The sequence below is a fragment of the Xenopus tropicalis genome, chromosome 9 (genome assembly GCF_000004195.4).
Source record: "Xenopus tropicalis strain Nigerian chromosome 9, UCB_Xtro_10.0, whole genome shotgun sequence".
In the NCBI taxonomy this organism is placed as follows: domain Eukaryota; kingdom Metazoa; phylum Chordata; class Amphibia; order Anura; family Pipidae; genus Xenopus; species Xenopus tropicalis.
The window spans coordinates 59909121-59929413 of NC_030685.2; the positions used below are offsets into that span (position 1 = coordinate 59909121).

The 20293-nt window shown below is 38.1% G+C and overlaps 1 protein-coding gene across 1 annotated transcript in view; it reads right to left on the reverse strand.

The window, feature by feature from the left end:
- Positions 1-20293, reverse strand: part of iqca1 (IQ motif containing with AAA domain 1) — a 99524-nt gene that overhangs the window by 16312 nt on the left and 62919 nt on the right. Inside the window, exons 7-11 of the mRNA XM_012971325.3 lie at positions 10520-10604; positions 8111-8248; positions 2392-2467; positions 1409-1515; positions 798-890 (exon numbers count right to left, since the gene is read on the reverse strand). Coding sequence (XP_012826779.2) covers positions 798-890; positions 1409-1515; positions 2392-2467; positions 8111-8248; positions 10520-10604 — 499 coding nt within the window. The remainder of the gene's footprint in view (positions 1-797; positions 891-1408; positions 1516-2391; positions 2468-8110; positions 8249-10519; positions 10605-20293) is intronic.

The window sequence follows — 20293 nt, forward strand, 5'->3', positions numbered from 1 at the left end:
TTTAATCAAAACGGACTGTTAAAGAAACAATGTGAATAAGTCAGAGACGATAGATTAAAATGCGGATGATGAGCTTAGTGAGTGAGTGGCTGACAAGAGTAGGGATGAAAGGCTGCTATCAATAATATTGATTCCAAACCAGTGTAGCAGAGGTCAGTTGTAACAGCTAATTATGCACATTTATAGCACTGATCTGCTATTATTGTAACACACTTGAGAGAAATGTTTGCCAGCATTGGGTGGGGGGGCTTGTCCCTGTTTGCTGTGTTTTGCTACTAAGCAGGTGTGAAGGTAACAGTACACAAATACATTGAACTGTTAGACATTGCTCAAGGGCTTTGGAAGTTATAAGGGCCTATCTGTAATGTCGCTGACAGCTACTGGTACTTTCACGAGATTGCAGTGGATGGAATTTTAAGCTCTTTTTACTCATTTAATTGCATTGGAGGGGTTTTGACAAAACTGAAAGCATTCCAGCTTTAAAAACATATATAAGCATGAAAAATGGCACTTAAACAGCATTTTATGTGATTTACATGACTACGCAGTTACTACATGAATGCAGGGTTGGGCTAGTTTTATATAAAATGTTGCCTCCGCTACATAGTTGAGTAGTGGTAGGTTAATTCCACTAGGGATGGGGTGGAACTAAGGACCTTTCCAGTAAATGAGGCAATTAAAAAATACTGTACAATAATGCATGCTTTGACGTGAAGATATTTTGCCTAATACACAGTACTTTTGGGCAAATATTTGCTTGTACAAACAAGGAAATGATTTTGATGCACTGGACTCACCTTTCCCCCTTTCTTGCTTTTTTTCTTTTTGCTTTTGTCTCTGTCCACTGCCAGCTTGAGGTTTAGCAACTCCTGTCTCATCAGTTCATCAACCTATATAAAGGAGAAGTTCTCATTGGTCTTATTCAGGGATCCTCAACCTTTTAGACCCATGAGCCACATTGAAATGGAAAAAGTGTTGGGGAGCAACACAAGCATGGAAAAATGTCCTAGGGGTGCTAATAAGAGCTATAATTGGCTATTTGGTAGCCCCTATGAGGACTGGCAGCTTTGAGAAGGCTTTGTTTGGCTTTACACTGGGTTTTATGCAACCAAATCTGGCCTCCAAGCCAGAAATTTAAAAATAAGCTCCTGCTTTGAGGCCACTGGGAGCAACATCCAAGGGGTTGGGGAGCAACATGTTGCTCGCGAACCAATGGTTGGGGATTACTGGCTCTTATTGTACACATATGATAATGATCAATCAATTGCACATTTGATGCTAATTCATCAAAGTCTATTCTAAATATGCACGGGCTCATATGCAGTTGAATATGAGGGACATTGCATGCATACTTGCAGGCACATACGCAGATATATATGATACAAGAAGCAAAAGTGATGCTGCTCACCTGTACTCTAACTTCCTCTTCTACTTCCTTCCTCTTGTCTTCTTTGATGAGCTCTGGATCATGGGATTGATGAAGGTTCCAAGCTTCATCCCGATTCTGCCAAACACCTACAGTGTATGAGAAGTTGCAATGGAGAAACATTGTTGATACAAGGAGAAATAGTCAGAACAAGAGAGAAAATGGGGAAGGAACGGTATTATACATTAATCTAGAAGACATAGATTAAAGTCAAAAGAAAATTTGTGGGGGTGGAGAGAAATCAAGGAGGTAATAGGGATCCAACTAGGTCAATATCTAAAGAATATCCAATATCTATTCTCCAGGTCTACAAACATGTACAATGCAGACGGATGTACAGTGATACTGCACCCCTGCAAATATGGCAACTATCACTGCTCTAAAAACGAAAAAGAAATTTGTGAAATGCATTTTGGCAATGAATTTTAAAATGACCAGTTGTACAGGTATGTAACATGCAAAGGTAGAAACTACTTTTACTTTAATGCCTGAACAATTCATTGGTTTTCTATGGTTGGGCAACCAACTATTAAGAGTACCCCGGAGTTAGGAAAGACCCTCGGTAAAACTGTGAGCCATATTGGTCGCATGCCAGTTTTGTGGCAGTTCTCCCCAACTTTGCCACTAAAGGCAAATAAAGTTATACTTTTGAAAGCAAAAATATGTTGATGTATTTCTAGTGAGTGCCCCACTCACCTTTCTGTCTTGTCTCTAACTTTATACTGGTAATGTTTATAATAATTAAAGATTACTAATTAAACACTTTATAAATAGTCCCCATGGGACAGGTTCAACATCCTCTAAAACCTGCAAGGCTGCTTTACATTATGTCACAGGAAGTTCACAAATAGGTAGAAAGTGAGAGTACCATACGTGGTCTCTTTACCCATAATTGGCATTTTATTATTTATTTTACTAAATTGCTGTAACTAGTGAATCCTATCTCTGGACTTTTCAAAATTTACCTTGATATGTCTGGTGTGTTAAAGTAATGTCAGGAATAAAAGCACTAGAGCTCATTTTCCACCCCTCTTCTTCCTCCTAGAAATCAACAGACAAAAACACAGGTTATATTCACAGTTTTAGAGAGAACATAGTGTCACTAGCTGCCCCAAAAGGAGTGGATAATGTCCAAAAGTATTTACTTCCAGGCCAAGAATCTGGAACGTGCTTCCGGTTTTCCTTAAAAAATTGTTTAATGGATATGGCCTACACATCAGCCAGCATATCCATAGTTAAATATTGTAATATTGGTGTGTAGGCACCATCTCAGGGCGTTATGCCTGATTCTGAGCTTTCAGATTACCTATTGTTTCTCCTACTCCCATGTAACTGGAGAAGTCAAAAGCTGGACTTGGATTTCTTACTATTAAGTGCTACCTACTGGGAGCTGCTATCTTGCTTCCTTCCCATTGTTCTGCTGATTGGCTGCTGGGGGGGAAAGGGAGGGGGTTAACATAATTATAACTTGCAGCACAGCAGTAAAGTGTGACTGATGTTTATCAGAGCATAGGTCACATGGCTGTGGCATCCTGGAAAATTAAGAATATGATGAAATTTTGAAATAACATATTAAAAAAAATCTGTTTGTGCTTTTGGAAAACGGATTTCAATGCAGGCTTCTGCTGGAGAAGCTCTATTATCTGATGCATTTGAAAAAAAACCATATTTTCCCATGATGGTATTCCTTTAAATCTGTAATCAGGTATGGATTACCCTTAGTAAACTGCAGTGGGTTTGTTTGCGTAGGATTACCAAATCGGTCTCTATTTGATTATAAGTAAGTAATATAAGTAAGCACTCCTTGTGCCATCAGTTACAACAAAACACCTTTAGTTGCCTACCCTGCTAGTGGAAATTGCAGTCTAATAGCCTAAATGCCAGTGCAATCAGTGTCCACCCAAAGCTATGGCAAGTTTGAATAAGGAAGATGAGAAACGCCAGAAGATTTCAGACTTGGATTATTCAAATGTGCAATGTATTTATTACTATGGTGACGATCCAGTAGACAAGGGGTCCAGTCTGAACAACAATAAGCACAAATATTTGCTATGCTTGGTTCTCTTTACAGTGGTGCCCATCAGATAGACCTTTTTATGATCATTGTGGTGGTGGCGGGGGTCCAAAACAAATGAGAGACCTCAAAGTTGGACTTCAACAGAAACAATCAGAGAATGCTTTGCATTACATTCTGCTTTGCTTATATCTAAATGTACTCATGATTTCTATAACCACTGATGAGTAAAGCAAAGCAGGAGCATTTTAAGAGGCCAAATAAGCATGCTAATGAGGCATAAACAGTGTAAATAACAAACTTTGGAATGCAGAATAAAACACTGGAGGCTAGAAGGCAACAATGTCTTTAGCCAAAGAAGAAGCTGCAGGATCAAAACTAATATAAGACAGGCCATGAAACAGGCTAAATGGGAAGATCTGGAGATCTGGGGAAAGAAGCAAAAAGAGAGAGATTAGATTGAAGCCTAAGGGGGCAGGATACCACAAGGTAGTAAAGCAAAATACAGTTTTCCATGAGTGCTTTATAACAGCAAACAAAAGGAATTCTGGGAATGAATTCCAAACTCTTTCCCAGAATTCCTTTTGTTTGCTTTTGTCTGTATGAGGCATTCTCCTCAACCTTTTTTTTTTAAGTTAAATGAGTAGGCATGAAATATAATTTTTCAACTCAAGTTCTATCTATTGAGCTCATGTTGAGTAAATATCTATGTAGGTGCTGCCCTTTTATAGAAAACTGAGTACAAGATCAGATAATGAAATATCAACAAACATTAGGGGGATTCAGGCAGGCATTGCGTGCCAAACAAGCAGATGGATAAAGTGCAACTACAGAAGTCAGATAGGAGCAAGATTCTAGGGAATAACCAGGAAGCCAGTGGGGTGAGGGAAAGTCAGAGATGGATGATATTGCTTGACACAAAGTTGTAAATTCTTCATAAATGATCAGATTATACATGGAAAAGAAACAGGAATGAAAGCAGATCAAGCATAATCCAACAAAATGTGAGATATCAGAATTATAAGAAGTTGTATTAAAACAACTTAAAGAAATACTGTCATTAGAAAACGTCATTCAAAACTGTCATTCAAACGCATCAGTTAATAGAGCTTCTCCAGCAGAATCCTGCATTGATATGCATTTTTCAAAAGTGCTAACAGATTTCTTTTATATTTCATTTTAAATTTTCACATGGGGCTAGCCATGGCCCAGGGTGCCACAGCCATGTGACCTGTGCCCTGATAAACTTCAGTCACACTTTACTGCTGAGCTGCAAGTTGGAGTGATATCACCCCCCTCCCAGCAGCTGATCAGCAGAATAATGGGAAGGGAGCAAGATAGCAGCTCCCAGTAGATATCAGAATAGCACTGAATAGCAAGAAATCCAAGTCCGGCTTGGGACTCCTCCAGTTACATGGAAGTAGGAGAAACAATAGGTTATCTGAAAGCAGTTCTAATGTGTAGTGCTGGCTCCTTCTGAACACTCAGACTCAGGCACAATGCAAATGAATTATTTGCTATGTAAACAATGGAATTTAGAAATAAAAAAAAATCCTGATCGCTGGATTTGATGCCATTATTTTACACCACTACAGACCTTGCGTAATTCATTAGAGAATGGGAAAAATTCAAGAAATAGATTCCGGCGCAAAAAAACAAAACAAAAAAACACAACCTGTGATGGATGAACACATAGTTTTACACAACACTTTCAAGTGACTGCTTCTATTTCCCCCGGATTTTTTACATAGAGGTACACGATAGATGGAAATCAATACACAGCTTGATAATTACGCCATTTTTTAGACTGTGATGTGGCACATGTATGTGGACGCCATGATAAATAGCCCCAAAGTGTATAATTAGCCTAAACGTGGTGACTCCAGGAAGATATAAAGAACCAGAATAGGCATCTAAAGTGTTCAGCACTGATCCTCAACCAGCAGATTGCAGGCATCAAGTTTCTCCCTGTCCCATCTGATGCTTTTCCTAAACAACTCTCAACAAATAATCATCTTTGCTGAGTCTTTCTGACAGAGACATGAGAGGAAATTTTGGTGATGACAGAGAAGAAGGCTGAGTTCTGAGGGCAAGAGATATAAAGCAGCTAGACAAGGCAGTATGGTGCAAGTATTTGTCACAACAAGGTGAGCAAACCAGACAGCCAAAGGTTAAAAACACGTTAATGCCAAATTTCAGTTCTGTGCTGGATAATCCATTTTAATTTGCAGGAAAATGTTAATGGCAACACAGTCCTAATAATAATACTTAATAATCCTCATCCTTTGAGGGAAATATATGGAGCCGATATTCTGTTTATTCTGGGGCCTGGAAAGGGGGGACGTGTGGTGTGAGATCTACAGTTACATGTTGATTAAATGCATACTTTTGGAGATTAACATCAATCTGTAACCACATTTTTGGTCTCTGACCTGTAGGGCCCACCCGTTCTGTTTTGGCCTGTTTCCTCTCACCTCCCATGAGGCAGTGTTCTCTCCGTAGCTAGACTGTGTCATTGAGCACAAGAAGCAAAAGTGCCTTCTGCTCCATCTCAGCTACAGTATATGTTGGATCTCATGCCCTTCCAAGAAAACATTCTGGAAGGTATTAGCTCCTGCTATTTTATAAGGGATAGATCAACATCTATAAATGTTCTTTAACAAGAACAAGGTTGTCTGATATTGTAATTAAGCACATAATCTCCAGTGGTAAAGCCAGAGAAACACCTACAACTAGTCATCAGAAATAACTTTCTTCCTTCACACATCTATGCTTTTATTTCTCTCCACATAGGCAAACTTGGGTTTAGAAGCACAAGCTTAGCCACAAGCCATAACTACAGAGGAAGCAGATGCTGCTATTGCAGGGGAGCCCAGGAGTGTAAAGGGCCCAGCGAGGCCCTACTATTATTATTATTATTAACATTTATTTATAAAACGCCAACATATTCCGCAGCACTGTACAATAAGTGGGTTTCATACATTGGACATACAGAGTAACATATAAAGCAATCAATAACCGACACAAGAGGTGAAGAGAGCCCTGCCAAAAAGAGCTTACAATCTACAAGACTAATGAGCATTTTCAATATATCTTGGTAAAATTGGTCAATTTACCAATATTTTTCCAAGTGGAACTTGCTGTGGGACCCAGTAACATCTAGTTACGCCTGCACAGGGTTGCTTTATACGACCTAATGGGCTTCCTTGGGTTTTAAAGTATATATGTGAATGCCAAATGTAGAACTATTATAGCACAAAGCCAGTGTACTCTATCCAATGTTGTTACAAGTTGGAGCTTAATTACAAAGGTTATCCAACAATCAGAAATGACCTAAAGTACAAGGAAATAGAGCAATTTTTCTTAAAGAAACAACATTCAAACAGGCCTCTGCCTAATAGAAGGTTAAAATCATCCCCAAACTGTCTCAGGTTTCATAGCATAATACTGGTACTGACCTAGAAGTATTGTTAAAATATAGTTCAGAAATTTGTAAAATAAACTTTGGGGCTTTAGGTAACAGGGCAGAAGTTTGCTCAGTCTCGTAACCCACGGATGTTTCATTTTCCTAAGTGCAATAGACCGGTAAGGACTTGATGGATGTATGTATAACAGCTCAATGTAGAAGTGCAGCAAGCCAGCAAGAAGCAGGGCACAAAGGACTATGAACAGAACATGTCTTTGTATTGGTATTAACATCAGCCATTGATATCAGTGCACAATCAGTGACATCTGATTGACAGTGGGAGGGAGTAGAGGTATTGCTTAGGATGGGCATAAGGTTATAGTGCAGGTCCCCTTTAACATGTGTGGTTGTACATTATTTTCACTGGTGGTTCCTCTCTTATATACCCTAGAGGATCTGTATGATTTGGTGGCACTGTGCTGTTGTGATTTTAACCCCAGCGTCTCCCCACTACAGCAAGAATGCCAGGTTTACCTATATGACAGATGTGAGCACCAAAGCACAGGGTGTTATTGATAATATTCCATAGGGCTCATGTGCAAAGATACACAATAATGAACCAGAAATTAGTTTTGATCAGGCTACTGCCTATGAAAGTAAAGATCTTTTTGGCTGGTGTGGGCAACACCAAAAAAATGAAAGTTATTTAAAGTAATTAAAATATAATGTTGCCCTACATTGGTAAAAGCTGTATTTGCTTCAGAAAGACTACTATAGTTTATAAGCTGTTGTGTAGCCAAGGGGGCAGCCATTTCAGCTAGAAAAATGAAAAAAGGCACAGGTTACATAGCAGACAAGTGATAAGCTCTGGAGAACAGAATGGCATTTTACAGAATGCATGTGTTATCTGCTATGTAGCCTGTGCCATTTAGCAGTATTTCCCTTCAAATACCTGCCCCCATGGATACACAACAGCTTTGCTTATATAAAATGTAATAATGTTTCTGAAGCAAACACACAACTTTTAACAGCACATTATATTCCTTTGATGCTTTATTATTATTATTATTATTACTTTGATACACTGTAAGTTTTTGGTGTTACTTTTCCTTTAATCAGCTTGATTTGTTAAAAGTTCACATTTGTGCCAAAGCAAAATCCAGGTCTAGGAGACAAACTGTATATACGGGAAGTACAACACAGAAATATTTAGTGTATGTTTGAAATGAAAAGAAAGAATTGTGGAGAACGATTTCATTCTTACTTCTTCCTTCCCTTTTCCTTTCTTGCCTTTAGATTTATCTTTTTCTTTCTTTCCACTCTTCTTTTCTTTCTCTTTCTTCCCTTTCTCCTTTTTTTTCTTTTCTTTGGCTTCTTCCTTGGCAGCAAGTTCTGCCGCAACCTGAAAAGAGAACAAGGAGGACACTGTACCACCAAGTACCATACATTACACATACACATATTTACACACATATTTATTAAACATACACATATTTCTGAATAGCAAATTAGCATGCTCCTTTTGTGCCAGTGCAGAAAAATCTTTGTTTGAATCACAAAACTCCCTAATTAACTTGCATCAAGTTAGTTTTATCACACTGATTAAGTTCCTGGGGCTTATTGATCTAGTTTCAGATTAGGCAACTCCCATGTAATGCTGAGGGAGGCTGTTCTAATTCACCACATAGGATATTCTTACTCTGAAACGGCTTTAAAAAACCAGAGGCTGACTGTCTTGTCTGCCAGAAGAGCCTCCTGTAGGTGACATTACAACATGCTAGCTACATCTGGCTCTTCTTAGTGAGGGCATTACCCAACTCAGTGGCTTATTGTGCTACTGAAGTTCCTGTGAACACTTTATCTTAAACTGCCTCTTTGTAAATAATGAAAGCTGCCCATTGTAAGCCTAGATTCCATGTAAGCTATCAAATAAATCCTAGGCCAGTCTGAGCCGCCTATACATTGTCAGGCTGCAGTGGTCCAGATGTGTGAGATGGGTATAAAAATGAGGCAGGTGAGAGGCACAAAATGACTTGCTTAGAAATTATTATCTGAGCAGAGTATTTTGGAAAATGATAGCTCTTTTTTATTGGTCTGAACAGAGACTATATAACATCTGTAATCTTTTAAACTGATAAATAAAGATACCAAAATCTGCAAAGAGTCTTCCTTCTAAACAAAAGCTTATGATAATAAATGAAGCAGGATTTCGGTGGAGACCCCTGACAAGGCAGCTGACTTGTAAGAAGGCTTGAATGAGTGCGAGGCACCTCTGTCTCTCTTGTGGTCAGGAGTATTGAGTGTCATGTGCAGCCATTTGATGCTTATTATCGCTCTTGGGATCAAAGACAGGAGCCAGAGTACAAAGCCCATGCAGAAGTGGGTCAGTAACATGCACAAGGGGGATTAGAATCTGTTTCCCTATAGCAGGGGATCCGGTGACAGAAATAAAGTCACAAAGAAAGGGTAAAGGATACAGAAGTCCAAGCTGGAAATGGTACAGTGTAGCTGGCTTCACTTTTATCGAGCAGACATATTAAATAACAAGTAGCAGCTGGGATGCAGAAGAAAGAAATGATTGTTCTGCAAAATATCATCACCAAGGCTTGTGCCTCAACCTGGAGGGGTTTGAAATGTACCTGGTGTAATATGTACCACTTTACACCACCATTCTCTGACTTGACAAGCAGCAGCCAGTGTTCAGTACTCCTGTACATGTATGGGAATGTTTGTACAGGTATTAGACCCCTTATCCGGAAACCGATTATCCAGAAAGTTCCCAATTACGACAAGGCCATCTCCCATAAACTCTATTCTAATCAAATAATTTACATTTTTATAAATGATATGTTTTTTCTCTGTATTAATAAAACAGTGCCTTGTACTTGATCCCAGCTAAGATATACTGTATATTATCCTTATTGGAGTCAAAACAAGCCTATTGGGTTTAATTACTGTTTAAATATTTTTTTTTAGTAGACTTAAGGTAGGAGATCTGAATTACGGAAAGACCCCTTATCCAGAAAACCCCAGGTCCCGAGCCTTCTGGATAATGGGTCCCATACCTGTATAATCAATTAATAGGCCATGGGTAGACAACAGTAAAAGGTCACACATATATATAATCTATCTATAAAATAAGTAACCTACCATATCAATGTTGAAGGTGGCTATAATAAAATACAATGACATGGGGCAGAAACCATATATCTCCTCTGATAAATGTCTTGTCAGTGGCATAGCTAGTGTCTCAAGGGTCTGTTTGATCCTCCTACTTGCAGTCTAAACTTCCATGCATCTTCTCATTTCCAGATTCTTTTCCTTTGATCCCTATCCTTTACCTGCTGCAATTGGCATTGTGCATTTACCTATTTATTATTTTCTATTCCCAAGTACAAGATCTGACTAGCCACAGAACCTCATTAGGTCACAGGCCATGTTAATGGTATCTGTATCTACTGTTGTCATACCCTTGGTCACAGGTTCTAAATTGAAAAACTGATATGAATGGGCCACTCTCATAAACATTAGATGCATTAAGTGCTGACTATTATTAATGGTATTTACGTCTGCAATGGAAATATCAAAAGACTGATAGAAATGTTTCTATTCTGGGGCCCATTGGGAAATTTTCTGGTGCGCTGATTGCCCACATATCTGATAATTGTGATACCTGCTCTGGTGTTTTCTGAGCAAAGATAACATTGGAACCACCATCGTCTTCATCAGGGAAATCAGGAAATTTTCCAGTTGCATGCCTGTAAAATATAGACCTAAGTTGAGAAAGGTATTTCTTTTCCTGTTATAAGATGAGCAATTAGTCAGCTCCTATTCATAACTGTAAATTCAAATATAGCACAGAACAAACAATACATTTCCAAGGAATTATCTCTTTCTATGGAAATGAATAGAAGATATGCCCTATTTAACTATCTTTATACAAACTTAACTAAACAAATTAAGCTATTATCACAAAAACAACATTTAGCATTGTAGTGAATTGCTTTTTAGACTCATTTATATGATTGACTAAATAGGGCACAATTATTAATATGCAGTAGGTGCAAAATAATATTAATATGCAGTAGTTGCAAAGAACTAAGTTACAAAATATGCTAAAAAATTTTCAGTCATTCAGGAATACCATAAAGTTTAATAAAACCATCAACACCTGGCTTTAATTGGTCCAGTGTGGCTGAACCCCCAATAAAAGTAAATGTTGGTTTGATATGGTTTAAAGCAGTGCTGTCCAACTGAAAATGATGATTGCATATAGTGAAGTCTGTGGAGCCTTTTAGAAGGCTGGGGTGCATAAAAATCCTGCAGAGGGCTGCATCCTCCAGTTGGACAGCCCTGGTTTAGAGCAACAGGGAAAAATTGAAATTGCATAAATACAGTGCTGCCAAACACAGGTAGAGCTGTATTCATGCAGAAAGGGCAGATCCTTGTGCTGCATTCTGGTTGCTCACCCAGAAGGCAGGGAGCACAGTACAGAACACAGGGAGGCTAGGACCTGTTTTTGAAACCTGCCCCTTGAGTGATACATTGTGTCCAAATATAATTAATCAACATGCACACGTGATGGCCTGAGGTGTATCACACAGCAGAGCTTATTTATATTACACAGCAGAGCTTATATATATATATATCCCTGTGTTATTGTGCACTGGATCTTACTGTAAGCAGTTATGCCGAATAGAATGAGGCTTGTGTGTAAATCGGAGAAGAAACAGACATATGTACTGAGATATATTAAGCCTTTCTCAAAGCACATGTGCCAGACATATTTGCAAACACATAAAAGTGCATTAGTATATGTGAGTGAAATGGCTGCATGCGTTACCAAACACAAGTTTGTATATGTTAGTGAATATACTCTCCATTTAACATGATGTATGTTTCACTTCTGAAAACCTATATGTCTGTAGGTACAGGCCTTAATATTTATAATAGGAAATAGGTGACTCCAAGAGCCCTGAAAGTAAGGTTTCTTACAGGATACATGGGAGAAACAGGCTGTAAAACACTGATGTGCAGTCATACAACTGATGAAGTCATAATATAACCACTTGTGTTTTTTTTCTACAAAACTGAACATTTTGCTGAGGAATTTCTATCAATGAAAGAGTTAAATGCCACGAGACTGAAATCTTTGTAAGTAGTAGAGATTGGGGACAAGCTGTGCTATGATTAGGGAAAGCATTTGATGATAATGCAATTTATGCTAAAATGCCCGCATATAGACACTTTGAAGCACTGGCATTTGAATGATATTTTAATCTTATTATGCTGGCACAGATCTATGGTCTCCAGTGCAGATTAATGCAGCCTAAGCCTAGTGGATTTGATTAAAAACCATATGAACCGACATCAGGCTATGCAAAACTTGTGATCAATTTGAATACAAATCAGACTTTTCACTTCACTAACTAATACTGATTACTGAGGCAAAGATGTAGGAAAAAAATAAATAATGTGAATGTAACAGTTTCATAACTATGTCCTTTCACCAATTGTTGGTGGACTCCTGGCATACTCCAACATATTATCAAGGGCAGGGGTGGGTTAACTGTCACAAAGACCCTAAATGGTGACCCTGCCTCTCTCTGACCCTTTATCCACCCTAGTTTCACCCAAACTTGCCCTTGCCCTGAACACTCTTTGCATCAGGCCTCCTGGAAACTATGATCCCCATTATTTATAATAGGGGTTACATTATTTACTATATAAAACATGAAGAGCTAAGTACAAAATATCCCTTTGGGCTTAGTGACATAATTAGTTAGAACCCGTGCTTAGCGATGTAATTTATATCACATGACTTACTGAAATTTGTATATAACAATATAATATTGCACCTCTGGAGTTGCAGGACCTAAATAAAGATCTCCTTACTGATTACTAACATCCTTTTATTTTAAAATAAGGGGTACATAAGTGCCTATGTAATATCTCCCGTGAAAAAGTAATTTTGTTGGTAGCCTCCCTAAACAAAAATTTCATCCTCCTTCCCAATTATATAAGCAAATTCCTCACATTCTAAACAACCAATTAAAGAAAAATTCCAATAGGACAGTTTTTGAAAACAAGGGGGATCTGCAAAACCTAGGTGGATTTTGAACTTGAGCCCCCCAAAAATAATTCAATATTTTACAGATAAAGGTATTGTAGATGTTGTGCTGAACCCAGAGAAGAACTAAATCTAAAACACATTTGATTCAGAAAGAAGAAAGCAAGTTCAGATCACTTATTTCTTTTACTATGTAGAAGGAAGAAATAAAAGGCACAGTAAGGGAATATTGGAACACTTTCTAATGGAAGCTTTATTAAAAGATAATTTAAATGTCATCCCATCAGTTTTCAAACCACAAAAGAAAAAGCTTTACATATGGCCAGCAAGAATCCTTACAGAGAATTGATAAAATAATGCCAAAAATATGTAGGTACCTATCAATGTCATTCATGTTAACAATGTGGTTTTAAGAAACAAAGTAAAAAAAAAAATCATGTTGAAAAGAAAAGGTTCCATCAGAGAAATGTTATCAGTTGTGTCCATACATAGATTTGTATGTAAGTTGGTCTATCTAGTCACACGAGGACATTGGGAAGACTTTATATGTTAAAAAAACCCACAAGGATGAGAGAATTTTATTCATACATATTCAATGTATCAGTAATAGAAATCTAGCTTCCAGGATAATTTGGCATATGTGCACGGGGTATGATGGTAGTGCTCAGATGATTAGTTCCCATGGAATTAAGAGCATTTATGATGATGTCCAAGGTGACAGGATAAAAAGTAACTTTGGTAACAAGGCATATAAATTCAAATGATTCTTTTAGTTTGTTTGAGCAGAGCAATTGCATTTAAGGCATTTCTCTACTGAAGTTAAACAATGAGACCAACAATTTCTGATATAAGTTTTTTTCTTAAATAATCACTCTGTCCCCAAGTATTCACCACTGATCTAAGCTGACATACAAATGGCCCTCTACTATCCATCAAGAACCTATTCAAGTTGCAAAGAAGTAACAACATAATTGGTTTTCAAAGCAATGTAACGAGTATGGCTCTGGTTAATCCCACCCACTAATTTGCCATTTACTGTGGCACTGCATTACTATTATGGATAAAAAAAGTCTTCATTAACATGGCATCAACTTCACCAAAGTATAGGTATGGGATCCATTATCTGGAAATCTGTTATCCAGAAAGCTCTGAATTATGGAAAGTCCATCTCTCATAGACTCCATTTTAATAAAATTTAATTTTTCCTTTCATTTTCCCTGTAATAAAAACAGTACTTGATCCCTCCTTATTGGAGGTAAAACAATCCTAGTGGGTTTAATTCATGTTTAAATTATTTTTAGTAGACTTGAAGATCCAAATTACAGAAAGACCCCATATCCAGAAAACCCCAGGTTCTGAGAATTCTGGATAATAGGTCCCATACCTATAATACAAGTCTAGATAAAGTCTAGAATAAAGTCTAAAACTATTTGAATATCTTGCAGATTACTGGCTTCTGACTATCTTTGATTGTTGATTGTTTGGAGAATGTACTTTTTCTTTTGTGTTGTAATGTCTTATGCCTGGGTGGATGAATATAGGGATTTGGAACTTGGAACTTGATGAGAGATTATGTAAAGTAATATTTATATATCTATGGGGGATTGGATAATGAACATAATGAGTAAGTTGAGAATTATTTGAAGTCATATTTTGATATCTACAAGGGGATTTAATATGGAACTTAATCAGTGAGCTGCTGTGAATTATTTGAAGTAATACTTTAATATCTAGCTGGCCAAGCAATATGGATTGTGTACGTTTCCATAGGAATGTGTAAGTAGCACTTGGTGGAAACTATGTTTGGTTGATGTTGATGGAGCAATAAGTGATGGCTGGGTGGGTGACAAAGTACTGCTGGAAATTGCTCCTTTTGTAAAAAGTTAAGTATTGGAAGGTCTGGGAGGGAGATGTGTTACTTCTGGATAATGTTAGTAAAACTCTCTGGTGCATTAAGACTCCTGGGGGGCCTTCAGGACCACTTTTCCCTGAACATGAGGAATACCAGTATATTGGTCACAGAGATGATTAAGATGTTGACATCCAGTTCTTCAATGATGAATCTCCTTGTTGCAACTTTTCTGAAATCTGTGGCAGTGTTCTTTTATTAATGGTAGATCCTGACCTAATGTGAGTGTGGAGGCTGAATAGAAATAGAAGGGATGTGGGACCTTTGCCTCATTCCATGGAATCTTCTTACTAAGAGTAGAGCCTGACATAACATGGCTCATTGACCTGCAGCAGCCCATCTGCTGTTCAAGGGAATGTGGAGCCAAAGGACAAAGCAGAATCATTATTTATCAGCTTTTTCTATCAACACATCCTATGCTGAACAAGTACCAACATTCCTCTCCCACAACCCTTTTATTATGGGCTATTACTTGTGAATTATAATCTCATTTTCTGTAGGGATCCCTTTATAATTGCATACTAGACAATGGGGCACAGAAGGTGAGGGAACAAGAGATCATTTTGAACAATGAAGTCAAAATTGTTATTTATTTACCTAAAGGGCAAACTGGAGGGCCTAAGTTCCACGAATGACCTGCTGTGGCAGGGAAAGATTTTTAATACAGACTGAGTTCAAGAGCAGTGCATGTGCTAGTTTTCCCTGCTACTTCCATCAAGCAGGATTAAAAGGAGAATAAATAAACAACTCATTATATTAATGATGTTATAGTTAACTGCAGTTTTTCTCATGGATGAAGCGTGGAATTGTCCCAAATTGCCATTTATTACAGTTAATGGAAGCTTCTGGGGCTATGGCACAAGTAAACGTCAATTGCCCAGTCACTGTGCTGAGATGATGGTTGTTTACTATCACTGGAGTGAGTATAAGACATATGGAAAAGAAACAAATCTACAAGATGCCACATTTTAGAAATTAATTAATATTGTGCCAATACTCATGTTAAATTGGCTTAGTTTGATAACATGCATACAGGCCAGGTCAGATGAAGACTTTGCACCTTTAATGAACACAGGTAATGGTAGGATGATACTAGAGCAACCTACTTTATCAATGTTAGACTTTATCAATGTTAAGTCCCTCCTTGCAGCTTGCAGTAACTCAGAATTTACTGCAGGCAGAAGAGAATGCAATCAGCCCTTCAATAGATATCTGTGTTCTTTATAACTGCACCACATTACTATTGACAATATAGCAGGACTAAGAGCAAATGCTGGAAGCCTCATTTACTAGGTTAACGGCTGGGTCCAAGGGCAAAAGACCATGTTTTTTGCACACTGCTCTACACTTAGCAGCCATTGGCCAAGGTATTTGCACTCTGGAATGAAGCACAAAGTCCACCACCTCCTCCATGATTACAAGACTGCCTGAATTCAGCAGCACTGTATTGCTGAGGGTCAGTCTGGGGGAGGTATGAAAGCGTCCACTTGGGTGTTCTCTAGAATTTATATAATTCAGACCCACAAGCAGGGTCTCAAGATTTCATTGTGCCCACAGCAGTGCTCTTTGCGCCAAATTCAGAGTAAACAGGTTGTACAAATCCTATCCAGATTTTGTGCCCATGGACTTTATTCATATTGACCTAGGTGAGTCCTTCCTGAAACCCATGCTTTCTCCTTGTTCTGTATAGTATATGTATACTAAGCCGCTAAACACTGACTCTTTAAGTTTAAAATGTTATAAACACAAATGTCATTTTGGCATACATGGCTAAATTTAGCCACACAAAACACTATTAGTACCCAAAACCTCTTTCATCGTGGCTTTTATGAAGAATGATTGTACTGCTGGGGGATGCATTTAGTTCACAACTTAAAATGTTAAAACAATAAATACAGAGTTGTTAAGCTATGTGAAGGGGAAAAGAGTGCGGCACCATCAAATACGTCACTATTGACGTGGCTTCGTAAATAAGGGCTCACAACCATTTGTAGTGTTTTATATAGAAATTACCCTTGGATGTCATAATATTTACTGATCATGGAAAATACTTAACGAGATAAATGGCGCTGCATTTACGTTTTAGTTGTTATCATAACATTATGTCGTTAGCACCAGGAATTTATCATTTACAGTCATTATACATATCTAGAATTAGATAAATGAGTAAGTTGTGCTTCTCACCATATTTATTTGAATGTATGCCATGTTGTATTATGCGTGGGCTGTGAGATAAAATAGCCTGTGGATAGCAAATAACAAGTCTCGGTATTTGGTTAACAAATGTAACATTATCTGATTTAACACAATTTCTGAATTTTTTATGTGTCCATATTAGTTAAATAAATGTTTAAGATTATAGTTGTTTCAATCTTGTCAAAGGAACCTCATAGTCTATTCTCATAAAAAACATAGATGTCTGTAGTACCTACAATGTGTTTGTGAACACATTGTCCATATGCATGTACTGTATTAAGCACATATGCATATACGTACAGGTATGTGTGTGTACAACCTTCCACATTCCATACCAGCATGTTTTGTACACTGTTCAATAAGCACTGTTAGATTAGCTCTAGGAACCTACTTCCTCCTGTGCTTCTAAGGACATGGTACTTAATGAAATGGTAGCACCAAAACATGAAAGTGCATCAAAGGAATTATAATATAATGTACTACTGTTAGTTTATATAAATAAGCTGCAGGATAGCCATGGTGGCAACCCTTTAGGGCAGTGACACACAGGGAGATTAGTCGCCGCGTGACAAATATTTGTTGTCGTGGGCGACTAATCTCCCCGCAATGCCATCCCACCGGCTAGAATGTAAATCGAAGAGGAAAATCGAGAAGAAACTTCAGGCGACTTATGCCACGTATGCCATCCCACCAGTGATTTACATTGTAGCCGGTGGGATGGCATTGCAGGGAGATTAGTCACCCGCGACAACGAAGATTTGTCGCGCAGCGACTAATCTCCCTGTGTGTCACTACTGTAATACAGGTACAACTAAAAGCACAGTTTACATAGCAAATAACACATAAGCTTTCTAGAACACCATTGTATTCTACAGAACCTATGGGTCATTTATGACCCTAGGGGGGAGCAAGTGTAGGACCACACAGGGCAGATTAATGGCCTGGGGACAAACGCTTAAAAAATCCAAAAGGTGTTCCTGCACCCAGAAGCATTTCAGCCAGAAACTGCTCTATTTTTAAGTAAATGAGTTTAGTCATGGTTTTAAAAAAAGATAAAACCATGAAAATCTGAATGTTAATAAATCCCCCACCAAGATCCAGGATTCATCACATCAACATGAAACAAGGCAAGGGAGGGCTTCAATGACTCAATAATGTTTAAGAGTAAGAGGGAAATGGTTCTGGCACGTCAGAGGCACATTATAATGGCTCTCTCAATCCGAGGAACCATGAATGTCAGTGTGTATAAAACAATATATATCTATAAATTCAAAAATACTTTATTATCTATACCCAAATGAATGAGCTTATTGAAAAATGGGGGTATTTTTCCCTTTTCCTGCAGATTATTAAAACAAGTAAGCAAGTTGCTACTAATATCCTGTGCTATTAAAATGCAATTGCCAAAATAAGAAACTTTAGGTTTAAGATTTGTTACAGCTTAAAGTAAAAATGGATAAATGGATGTTTTAGCAAATTGTTGCGCCTTTGGAAACCATCATTGCATACACAAAATCAGAGGTATGAGTGATCTGTGTGACTCCCTTCATGCTCTTAATACTTGAGGAATAACATGAGGATTAGGACCAAGGTATATCTAATGAAAGTGCGCCATGGAGGATTCCACCCTGCTCACTAAATGTAGAAATGTTTCTTGTAGAGACCTTTATGCTGCCTCTCAGATATATTCATAGTTTGCTGATTTATTGTGGGCAGGTTCCAAACATCTCCGTCTTGCACCAAGATTTATCCCCTGTCTGGCCGCAAGCCTGCCTTCTATTTTGAGGATTAGAAACCTGTTCCAGGGTAATTCAGTCAAGTGCACACAATTTTTAAGCATCGCAATATAAAATCTAAAAGCAGATAAGGAGTTCTTATCCCACTGAGGTTAGCCAGGATTCATGGTTTTTCATAATCTCCATCACAAACAGTTTCAGTTTCAGTAAAACAGTCTAAACTATTGCACAGTTTCTCTGAACCATATCTATTATAACAAAATTCATTTAACTGTACTGGACACCTGATAACTTAGGTAGTTAAGCTGGGTTGAAAAAAACCCAAACCCATTAAGTTCAACCCCTCCAAACAAACCCCAGTGCACATATTTACACACATTCATACCAACCTATCTGTACAAAAACACATATATATATACACCAATATTTATACTAACTGTAGATCTTAAGATCACTATAGCCTTGGATATTATACCTGTTTAAGAAATCATTCAAGTCACTCTTAAAGGCATCACAACATCACCTGGCAGGGCATTTCACAACCAGCGCCAGAGGCCCCCATTATCCCCCTCAGGATTGTGCATGCACATCCATCTAACTCTCATATAGAGCACTGGGGACATGATGGGCTGAAGTTTTCTGCACGTCCTGTCCCTAGTGCCCCGTATGTGAGTAAAGTTTAAGTGCAGCTGGGTGGCATGCTGCCTCTAAATTTGTGCTTGCTGCCCTAGGCCTGGGCCTTTGTGGCCTTGCTTCACTGCCCTCAAAATGGAGAACCCCTACACTGCTTAAAATTAATCTAAATGGCGCACCTCTGGTGTGCTGATCATTTTTAGGGGAGAAAATATCCCCTGCTATCTGTTTATAATCCCTTCTAATGTACTTGTAAAGGGTAATCATGTTCCCTTGCAAGCTCCTTTTTTCCAAAGAGAACAACCCCAACCTTGACAGTCTCATAGTTTAAATCTCATAGTTTAAATCTCCCATCCCCTTTACCAGTTTAGTTGCAGTCTCTGCAATCTCTCCAGCTCATTAATATCCTTCTTAAGGACTGGAGCCCAAAACTGGACTGCATACTCAAGGTGAGGCCTTACCAGGGACCTATAAAGAGCCAAAATTATGTTTTCATCCCTTGAGTCAATGCCCTTTTTTATACAAGACAGCACTTTATTTGCTTTAGTAGCCACAGAATGACACTGCCTGGAATTAGACAACTTGTTACGTACGAAAATCCCCAGTTCCTTCTCAATTAAGGATACCCCCAACAAACTACCATTTAGTGCATAACTCACATTTCTTATATTTCTACCAAAGTGCATAACCTCATTTTCCAGTTTGCTGCCCAGTTTTCCAGCTTTGACATAGAAAATTAGTAGTATGCTTCCTCAGCCTCTTCCTACTGCAATACACTCATCTGTTAGTGACTCACAGAAAAAGTGCGCTGGTTGTGGACAGGGAAGATATAGGTTAGGTTGAGGAACTCACAGATAATCAGTTACATATATAATCATCTACTGCAAGAAAAAAAATAAAAAA